The sequence below is a fragment of the Sinocyclocheilus grahami genome, unplaced genomic scaffold (genome assembly GCF_001515645.1).
Source record: "Sinocyclocheilus grahami isolate Dianchi unplaced genomic scaffold, SAMN03320097.WGS_v1.1 scaffold1622.1, whole genome shotgun sequence".
NCBI lineage: Eukaryota > Metazoa > Chordata > Actinopteri > Cypriniformes > Cyprinidae > Sinocyclocheilus > Sinocyclocheilus grahami.
In genome coordinates this window covers 51938-62701 of record NW_015506801.1, presented here as the reverse complement: position 1 = coordinate 62701, position 10764 = coordinate 51938, and the positions used below count along the sequence as shown (strand labels likewise).

At 35.8% G+C, this 10764-nt stretch overlaps 2 protein-coding genes across 2 annotated transcripts in view; one reads left to right on the top strand and one right to left on the bottom strand.

Annotated features, from left to right (window-relative positions):
* LOC107571619 (vacuolar protein sorting-associated protein 72 homolog) overlaps positions 1-6036 on the top strand; it is a 7808-nt gene extending 1772 nt beyond the window's left edge. Inside the window, exons 3-5 of the mRNA XM_016257951.1 lie at positions 220-235; positions 1509-1686; positions 5433-6036. Coding sequence (XP_016113437.1) covers positions 220-235; positions 1509-1686; positions 5433-5835 — 597 coding nt within the window. The 3' untranslated portion in view covers positions 5836-6036. The remainder of the gene's footprint in view (positions 1-219; positions 236-1508; positions 1687-5432) is intronic.
* A 1376-nt stretch (positions 6037-7412) lies between these two features.
* Positions 7413-9737, bottom strand: LOC107571623 (tumor necrosis factor, alpha-induced protein 8-like protein 2 A). The gene is made up of 2 exons (XM_016257956.1): positions 9333-9737; positions 7413-8163 (listed from the first exon to the last, which is right to left on the bottom strand). The coding sequence occupies exons 1-2, from the start codon at positions 9648-9650 to the stop codon at positions 7921-7923; spliced, it is 561 nt and encodes a 186-aa protein (XP_016113442.1). The 5' UTR covers positions 9651-9737; the 3' UTR covers positions 7413-7920.
* Positions 9738-10764: the final 1027 nt, after the last annotated feature.

Sequence of the window (10764 nt, the reverse complement as noted above, 5' to 3'; positions counted from 1 at the left end):
CTCTCTCTCTCTCACACACACACACACACACACACACACACACACACACTCTCTCACACACACACACTCACACACACACTCTCTCTCTCTCTCTCTCTCTCTCTCTCTCTCTCTCACACACTCTCTCTCTCTCACACAAGTAGCAGAAACCAATTTCTTTCTTGCATTAAATGAAAGACAAATCTTGTTCCTAAATTAAAACCCAAGCTTAATTTTCAGTTTTTTCTTCAATTCGGTAATATGAGAGCCAAAATCTATAAATAATGCCAAGATATTTATACTCTTTTACTAATTCAATCACAGAACCTTGTAAAGTTTGAAGAGAGATTAAATTATTTTCAAATTTCTTTGAACTTGAAAATAGCATGTACTTGGTTTTATCAGTTTTAAATTGTAAAGCCATAATTGAATGACATCAAAAGTTGACTGAAGCTTATACAAGGCTTGCTGTCCAGAAGAAGCACTGCAATACATGACAGAATCATCTGCATAAAAATGAAATTTAGCATCCTGAATGCCATAATCAAGACTATTTATATAAATGGTAAATAAAAGAGGCCCCAGCACAGATCCTTGGGGAACACCTTTGGCAATCTCCAATTATTCAGATAGTTTACCTTCAGCCTGTACACATTGAGTTCTTCCACTCAAATAATTTTTAAACCAAGGAATAACAAGACTTGATAAACCAACACTCTTCAATCTATGCAACAATATTTCATGATCCACTGTATCGAAAGCCTTTGATAAATCAATAAAAAGGGAAGCACAAAAATCACCATTATCAATCGATCCCACAATATAATTTAAAACGTTCAAAACAGCTGTTACAGTACTATGTTTTTTATGAAAACACTTTGTTTGCATTCAAATAAGAAGTCAACTGTTCACTAATAAGGCTTTCTAAAATTTTTGATAAAACACAGAGCGTTGAAAATTTGTCTGTAATTATCTAATATACAGTGGGGCAAAAAAGTATTTAGTCAGCCACCAATTGTGCAAGTTCTCCCACTTAAAAAGATGAGAGAGGCCTGTAATTTTCATCATAGGTATACCTCAACTATGAGAGACAAAATGAGAAAAAAAATCCAGAAAATCACATTGTAGGATTTTTAAAGAATTTATTTGCAAATTATGGTGGAAAACAAGTATTTGGTCAATAACAAAATTTCATCTCAATACTTTGTTATAATATACCCTTTGTTGGCAATGACAGACGTCAAACGTTTTCTGTAAGTCTTCACAAGGTTGTCACACACTGTTGCTGGTATTTTGGCCCATTCCTCAAGAGCAGTAATGTTTTGGGGCTGTCACTGGGCAACACGGATTTTCAACTCCCTCCAAAGATTTTCTATGGGGTTGAGATCTGGAGACTGGCTAGGACCTTGGACCACTCCAGGACCTTGAAATGCTTCTTACGAAGCCACTGGATCTGACCCCCTTTTAATAAAGGAACAACAAAAGCTGATTTCCAGATTTCAGGAATAACACCAGTATTTAATTATGAGTGTGTGTTCACATTACAGTGTGTGTGTTTTCAGAAAAATACGAGCGTTTAGAGGCTGATAAGAAGAAGCAGGTTCATAAGAAGAGACGCTTTGAAGGGCCGAGCATCCGCTATCATTCAGTGCTGATGCTGCTGGTCCCAGACGCTCACACGAAGGAGGAGAACGTGGATGTGGAAGGGTACTTTTATACATAATGAACTGTAATTAATAATAATAATAGGTGAGGTTCGATGGAACTGGTTTGTTATGCTAAATTGCTATTACTGTAAAACAATAACTTGTTCCTGAAAAGCTGGAATCATTTTAGTTAAGTGTTTTGTTTATTTTCTTATTTAGCTAATAACTAGCTTTTTTATCAACTCACAAACCCTAGTTTGTGAAACTCTGAGCTAAGATAGATGGACAGAAACTGAATAGTATATTTGTACTTCTAAAACTTCTCAAATTAAGTATGTTTAAAATAAGTACTGTTAGGTAGTATGTAAAAACATTTTGACTATTAAATTGAGCTAGGGACAATTCCTTTTTAATTTTAGTAATTAAAGATAGTAAAAATAGTAAATAATAGGGAAATATAGACATTATATATAACATACAAAAAGAAAAGAAACAGAAATGCACATGAATTTGGAGTATAGAGTTATTTTACATTTCATGCTGACTTAAACTTTTATGAGTTCACGTCTTTGGAAATTCTATTAATAATTTTTCATTTGAGTGAAACACTCACTTAATAACAAATATACTGTAAATCCGTGTTTGCTGCTTATTAGTATTATTTAATTTATTATGTTTTATAAATATATTTTTATATTTTTAATAATTAAATAGTATTGAATTAATAATTCATTTAGAATGAGCTTTTATTTTAATATTTTCATTTTATTTTATTTTTTTCATTTTTAATGAACTTTTTTATTTTTTTTAAACAAATTAGAATTAATAACTGAAATGTATATCTATTTCTGTTTTAGTTTTCAGTTTCAGTAATTTTGCCATGTCAGCTTCGTGTGTATAACTATGTAAAACTAATGGTGTGTGTCATTTATTTCAGGTAGTTGCCAATGCATTTCTAATTTCCATTTATTTTAATTTTTAATTTTATTTCAGCTTTGCTTCATTTTACAACATTTCATTAGATTTAGTTAACAATAGCAATGAGTACGTTTACATGGACAACAGTATTCTGATGAATCTACCATCTAAACAGGGATTTTTGATGACCTTAATCCGGCTAAAGTCATACTCGAAGTAAACACAAATCGAATTAAAACATGTGGAGTATTCCTGTGTAATTGCATTATTGAAGTGCAGTATAGACATGTAAACACCCTAATCACACTATTACCATCCCATAGGACTTTTCACTGCGTTTTGCGACAGTCAACATGAAATCCCGGGTTGGACGTCGGATGGCGTCGCGTGGTGACGTAATGACGTGTGCCATTAATCCATCTATGCACTATAGCGTTTAAAACGAGAACATTATTCTAACATTTACTCATGTAAACACCTTAATCATAATATTGTCTTATTCCGAATAAGATAAATAATTAGATTACTGTTGTCCATGTAAACGTAGTCAATAGTGCTGTTAAACGATTAATCGCGATTAATCGCATCCAAAAGAAGTTTTTGTTTACATAATATATGTATGTGTACTGTGTATATTTATTATGTGTATATATAAAGACAAACACTTATAGCATATATTTAGAAAATATTTACATGTATTTACACGTATATATTTATATTCATATAAATTATATCATATATAAATATATTATATAAACATAACATATTTTTATTAAATATATACATGCATGTGTGTGTGTATTTATATATACATAATAAATATACACAGTACACACATATATATTATGTAAACCAGACGCTCACACGAAGGAGGAGAACGTGGATGTGGAAGGGTACTTTTATACATAATGAACTGTAATTAATAATAATAATAGGTGAGGTTCGATGGAACTGGTTTGTTATGCTAAATTGCTATTACTGTAAAACAATAACTTGTTCCTGAAAAGCTGGAATCATTTTAGTTAAGTGTTTTGTTTATTTTCTTATTTAGCTAATAACTAGCTTTTTTATCAACTCACAAACCCTAGTTTGTGAAACTCTGAGCTAAGATAGATGGACAGAAACTGAATAGTATATTTGTACTTCTAAAACTTCTCAAATTAAGTATGTTTAAAATAAGTACTGTTAGGTAGTATGTAAAAACATTTTGACTATTAAATTGAGCTAGGGACAATTCCTTTTTAATTTTAGTAATTAAAGATAGTAAAAATAGTAAATAATAGGGAAATATAGACATTATATATAACATACAAAAAGAAAAGAAACAGAAATGCACATGAATTTGGAGTATAGAGTTATTTTACATTTCATGCTGACTTAAACTTTTATGAGTTCACGTCTTTGGAAATTCTATTAATAATTTTTCATTTGAGTGAAACACTCACTTAATAACAAATATACTGTAAATCCGTGTTTGCTGCTTATTAGTATTATTTAATTTATTATGTTTTATAAATATATTTTTATATTTTTAATAATTAAATAGTATTGAATTAATAATTCATTTAGAATGAGCTTTTATTTTAATATTTTCATTTTATTTTATTTTTTTCATTTTTAATGAACTTTTTTTATTTTTTTTAAACAAATTAGAATTAATAACTGAAATGTATATCTATTTCTGTTTTAGTTTTCAGTTTCAGTAATTTTGCCATGTCAGCTTCGTGTGTATAACTATGTAAAACTAATGGTGTGTGTCATTTATTTCAGGTAGTTGCCAATGCATTTCTAATTTCCATTTATTTTAATTTTTAATTTTATTTCAGCTTTGCTTCATTTTACAACATTTCATTAGATTTAGTTAACAATAGCAATGAGTACGTTTACATGGACAACAGTATTCTGATGAATCTACCATCTAAACAGGGATTTTTGATGACCTTAATCCGGCTAAAGTCATACTCGAAGTAAACACAAATCGAATTAAAACATGTGGAGTATTCCTGTGTAATTGCATTATTGAAGTGCAGTATAGACATGTAAACACCCTAATCACACTATTACCATCCCATAGGACTTTTCACTGCGTTTTGCGACAGTCAACATGAAATCCCGGGTTGGACGTCGGATGGCGTCGCGTGGTGACGTAATGACGTGTGCCATTAATCCATCTATGCACTATAGCGTTTAAAACGAGAACATTATTCTAACATTTACTCATGTAAACACCTTAATCATAATATTGTCTTATTCCGAATAAGATAAATAATTAGATTACTGTTGTCCATGTAAACGTAGTCAATAGTGCTGTTAAACGATTAATCGCGATTAATCGCATCCAAAAGAAGTTTTTGTTTACATAATATATGTATGTGTACTGTGTATATTTATTATGTGTATATATAAAGACAAACACTTATAGCATATATTTAGAAAATATTTACATGTATTTACACGTATATATTTATATTCATATAAATTATATCATATATAAATATATTATATAAACATAACATATTTTTATTAAATATATACATGCATGTGTGTGTGTATTTATATATACATAATAAATATACACAGTACACACATATATATTATGTAAACAAACTTTTATTTTGGATGCGATTAATCGTTTGACAGCACTATTATATTTTATATTATATATATCTTTAATATATAAACAAACATTTTTCTTAAATATATATATATATACATGCATGTGTGTGTGTATTTATATATTCTTAATAAATACACACAGCTCACACTCATATAGTATGTAAACAAAAACGTTTATTTTCGATGCGATTAATCGCGATTAATTGTTTGACAGCACTAATATTCAATGATTATAACAAGATGCATGATAGACTTTCTCATCTCCTGTTATAGGCTGGACCAGGACACGCCCCAAGCCACGCCCACTTCCTCATCCTCTGCCCAGGGGGCGGGGTCTCTGTGCTCTCGCACATACATCACCTTCAGTGACGATCAGACATTTAGCTCCGCCTTCCCGGCATCGGCTCGCTCCAGCCCCGCCCAGCCTGTTCAGAAGGTGTGTCCTGTTACCCATAAACCCGCGCTGTATCGCGACCCCGTGACGGACATCCCCTACGCCAACGCCCGAGCCTTCCGGACCATCCGCGAGGCTCACCAGAAATACATCGCGGCGCACGGTTTTCCCAACGCTTCTGGAAACTTCAGCGGAAACCGTGACTTTAGCGTTTCGCCGGCAGCGGCCGCCAAGAGCACACGACCGAAAGCCATCGTCAAACACAGCGTAGTCGCCACCTAAACGCGTGCTAATGACTGCTTTTGAGTGTTTCAATCCACATCACTCAGGTCTGACTGTGTTTGTTGTTGTTGTTGCTAAATTTAGCTAAAGTTGTGATCCAAAATTGTCAGAATGAGCACTTTACAATAAGGTTTAATTTGTCAGCATTAGTTAACATGAACTAACAAATGAAATATACTTGTACTGCATTTATTTGTTAATTTCAGTATTTTCTAATACAGTGCATTCACTAATGCATAGATTAATAAATGCTAGAAAAAAAAATATATATATATTAGTGCTGTCAAACGATTAATCGCGATTAATCGCATCCAAAATAAAAGTTTTTGTTCGAATAGTATGTGTGTACTGTATTTATTATGTGTATATATAAACGCACATACAGCATATATTTGGAAAATATTTACATGTATATATTTACATTCATATAAATATAAACGTAACATATTTTTCTTAAATATATACATGCATGTGTGTGTATTTATATATACATAATAAATAAACACAGTACACATATATTATGCAAACAAAAACTTTTATTTTGGATGCGATTAATCGCGATTAATCGTTTGACAGCACTAAAATATATACTGTATATATTGCTCATGTTAGCTAATCTATTAAATAATGTGAACAAATGAGACGGTATTGTGAAGTGTTACTGTACAGGTGTCAACTGAAGCATGTTCAGTGATTCAAAGCTTCGTTAACGGACTCTGGAGGACCGATTCAGCTGTTGGTTTCTGTTCACATCACCAGCACTGGCTCTCAGCTTTTCATTTTCTGATTTCTCATTTTGTATTTTTCTAGGGTTTTCAGTCCAGAAATGGCAATAAAGAATTCAATAGTTTTTGTCTCTTATTTCAGTATTTATCTTCCAAAGCAAATGTGTGATCATATTAAACGTGCAGAAATCTGTTATTTAAAGTCGATATAAAATAAGTTCACTTTCTCAATGCATTTTCTTGGTAATGTTAAAGGAACAGTTCAGCCAAAAATGAAAATCTGCTGAATATTTCCTCACCCGCAGACCATCCCAGATCAGGATGAGTTTGTTTCTTCATCAGGGTTGGAGAAATGTAGCACTGCATCAGTGTCTCAGCAATGGATGCTCTGCAGTGAATGGGTGCCGTCAGAACGGTGCCAAAAAAGATAGACCAGATGAACAAAAGGCTTCTGTAGAGAATATCTGAAACAAAACCATACTTTATTATTAAGCTTTAATCCATTCAGATGCCCCATTCTGTTTTCAACTCTAATACTGCTGCTTTTGAACAAAACCGGAAACCCGTAATGAATTATTTTACTGGTGAATACTGTAGAACTGTGCATAAACTCCAGTGTTGCATAAATTCTATTTTGGTCATTTTCACGGGTGAAAATAATGTTAAAAACAAAAACCTAATCATATTAAAATGAATACATTTTCTTTATGCAAAACTTTTGAGATTGAGATTGTTCACCCAAAAACCATCATTCTGCCATCTTATATTTGTTCCAAAACTGTATGACTGTTGAACATTAAATGTATTTTATTGGACTCCATTTACTTTCTTTTTTTTTTTTGAAAGAATATCTTATTTTGTGTTCAACAGAAGAAACCCAGCTAAGAAAAATAGGTTCAAGAACGTTTTGCTAACATTCCCTGTGAGCAAATGTTTTCTGAACCTTCCCGTATTTAAAAAACGAAAAAAAAAAACATTTTGTAAACATCATAACATTAGTTTTGAATGTTCTCTGAACCATCTCAAACTAGTAACGTTTAAAAAAAGTTCCATGAATGATGTATAAATAACGCTTTGGCTTTGAGAAGGTTATTAAAGATCAGAAAACATTGCACGAACGTTCTAATAACGTTGCTAGAACGTTCCCTGTTAGCTGAGAAGTAAACGATGACAGAATGCTGATTTTTGGGTGCACTGTCTCTTTAAATCTTCCTTCTGAGTTGTTTTGAAATATGAGCCGCACGTGTTTTTGACATGTTTAGAGCGAATCGCCCGAACAGACTCGAGGGATGCGTTCAGGAGCGTCTCTGAGCTCAGGTCCAGAAGCTCTGAAGTCCAGTCTTTCAGTCCAGCTCTGTGTTCAGAGCTTGCCCTCCTCGATCATGCGGTTCAGGCCGCTGCAGATCTTGCCGAGGTTGGGCCACAGCGTGCCCTGCGGGTCGTACAGGTGCGTGAGCAGCTCCGGGTCCGAGTAATGGTTGAACACGTGTCTGATGCGGTCCAGAGACTTGGGCGTCAGGTGCTTCTCCACCAGCTTCAGCAGTAAGTCTCGACAGTCGGCCAGCAGCTCCATCATCACGCTCTTATCAAAGGTGAACTCCACCTGACGCACAGACACGCACGCTCCTCATTACACAGTCACATTCATGCTTTTAGCCATTCGTTTACCTTTTGCAATTCTGACTTTTTTCTCTGTATTGTTAGATATAAACTTACAATTGCGAGTTATACAGTCCAGTTCTGAGAAGAAAAAAAAGAATATGTTCTCAGAATTGCTGGTTTATATCTCACAATTCGTATGGGGGGAGGCAGAATTGCGAGTTTGTATCACGCAATTCTGAGAAAAAAGTCAGAATTGTGAGATAAAAAGTTGCAATTATCTTTATTTATTTATTTATTTTATTCAGTGGCGGAAATGGGCTTCCATAAGCTGAAGATGCAAAAAATAATGTTCAAGATGAGAGACATGACATGAGAGAGGTAGACATTTTTCAGTTGCTTGGGTGTTCTGCGTGGTTGTTATGTGGTTGCTAGGGTGTTCTAAGTAGTTGCTAGGGTGCTCTGAGTGGTTGCTATGGTATTCTTTGTAGTTGCTATGCAGTTTCTGGGGTGTTCTGAGTAGTTGTTATGCGGTTGCTACTTGGAACACCCAGTTGCTAGGGTGTTCTGGGTGGTTGCTATGTGGTTGCTAGGGTGTTATGAGTAGTCACTGTGTGGTTGCTAGGGGGCTCTGAGTGGTTGCTATGATATTCTTTGTAGTTGCTATGCAGTTTCTGAGGTGTTCTGAGTAGTTGTTATGCGGTTGCGACTTAGAACACCCAGTTGCTAGGGTGTTCTGGGTGGTTGCTAGGGGGCTCTGAGTGGTTGCTATGATATTCTTTGTAGTTGCTATGCAGTTTCTGAGGTGTTCTGAGTAGTTGTTATGCGGTTGCGACTTAGAACACCCAGTTGCTAGGGTGTTCTGGGTGGTTGCTAGGGTGTTATAAATAGTTGCTATGTAGCTGCTAGGGTGCTCTGAGTGGTTTCTATAGTGTTCTATGTAGTTGCTATGCTGTTCCTGGGGTGTTCTGAGTAGTCGCTATGTGGCCGCTAGGTTACTGTTGATGGTTTCTAAGTGGTTTCTTCCTGGCTGGTGTGAAATGACACCACAAACGCTGCAGGACGATGCACACACTGAACTTTAAGACAATCAGCAGTAGCACTGCTACTGCTCATAGTCTTTTAATACACCGTTAGCATGTAAATATGACTGATGAATGCGAGTGTTTGTACCTCCTGGAAGCTGATGGCCGTCATGGCTCCGTGGTGGAGTTTTTTCCTGAAGTCCTGCGCCACACTCAGCTCATCCGCGCTGAACTTGCCATGTCGGAACAGAACCCCCACCTTCACGGCGATCTTGATCATGTTCTTCACCACCTTCTGGGCCTCGTTGCGGTTCCCCGTGTGCTCCTTGGAGACGCGGTACAGCTCGTCCAGAACCTCGCTGCTGTTGTCATCGATGAACATATGAGCCACTGACTTACTGGCCATGTGACTGAGGATCTTCTTCTGGGCCTTCATGGCCATGTCCTTCGAACTGAACGCCTCCATCCTGATGGCTGCGGAGCACAGACGGACGCAGACGTGTGTTTACCTACGTCGCGCAGTCTGAGGTGTTTGCGAGGAGCGTGTTGTGTCTTTTTGAGGAAGTGGCGTCTTCCGCTGTGTAACTGCGAGAGGAAACAGTGTGATCGGAGGAGATATGTCACTTCTGCTTTCTGTCTCTCTCACACACTTCAACTCTGTTTCAGACTCAAATCTCCCTCTCCAGAGACGTTTCATGACATTCAGAGCATTGACATATTGTGAGAATAAGAACACAAAATAACCTAAAGACATTTTGTCTAAACTTCACATCAACCTAAAAAACACAAAGTGTGAAAAATCAAGAATGAGATTAAATGGAAAGCTTCCAGAGTTTGCAATCGAAAGTCAAAACTCAGACTTCTCTCATCAGTTTCTCTCTAGATCACATGATCTGATTAGTCTGTATCTCAATCATTCTTCCTGATTCACATTTAACAAACAAGCGGAACTGAATTCAGATTGAAATGACCTGGAATGTGATTTGTTCAGTTTAATGAATGGTTGCCAGGGTGTTGTAAGTAGTTGCTATGCGGTTGCAGGAGTGTTCGGAGTAGTTGCTATTGATTAGTCTGTATCTCAATCATTCTTCCTGATTCACATTTAACAAACAAGCGGAACTGAATTCAGATTGAAATGACCTGGAATGTGATTTGTTCAGTTTAATGAATGGTTGCCAGGGTGTTGTAAGTAGTTGCTATGCGGTTGCAGGAGTGTTCGGAGTAGTTGCTATGCGGATGCTTGGGTGTTCTTAGTAGTTGCTATTCGGTTGCTGGGTGGTCCAAGTAGTTGCTATGTGGTTGCTGGGGTGTTCTTAGTAGTTGCTATGTGGTTGCTGGGTGTTCTAAGTAGTTGCTATGAGGTTGCTAGGGTGTTCCAAGTAGTTGCTATGCAATTGCTGGGGTGTTCTAAGTAGTTGCTATGCGGTTGCTGGGGTGTTCTTAGTAGTTGCTATGCGGTTGCTGGGGTGTTCTGAGTAGTTGTTATGCAGTTGCTGGGGTGTTCTGAGTAGTTGTTATGCGGTTGCTGGGGTGTTCTGTAGTTGCTATGCGGTTGCTGGGGTGTTCTTAGTAGTTGCTAT

Excerpts from the sequence above, each read along its gene's own strand:
- LOC107571623 (XM_016257956.1), bottom strand. The coding sequence starts at position 9,650 with ATGGAGGCGTTCAGTTCGAAGGACATGGCCATGAAGGCCCAGAAGAAG. Across the intron at positions 8,164-9,332 it reads CGGCCATCAGCTTCCAGGAG|GTGGAGTTCACCTTTGATAA; the intron begins GTACAAACACTC and ends TCTGTGCGTCAG.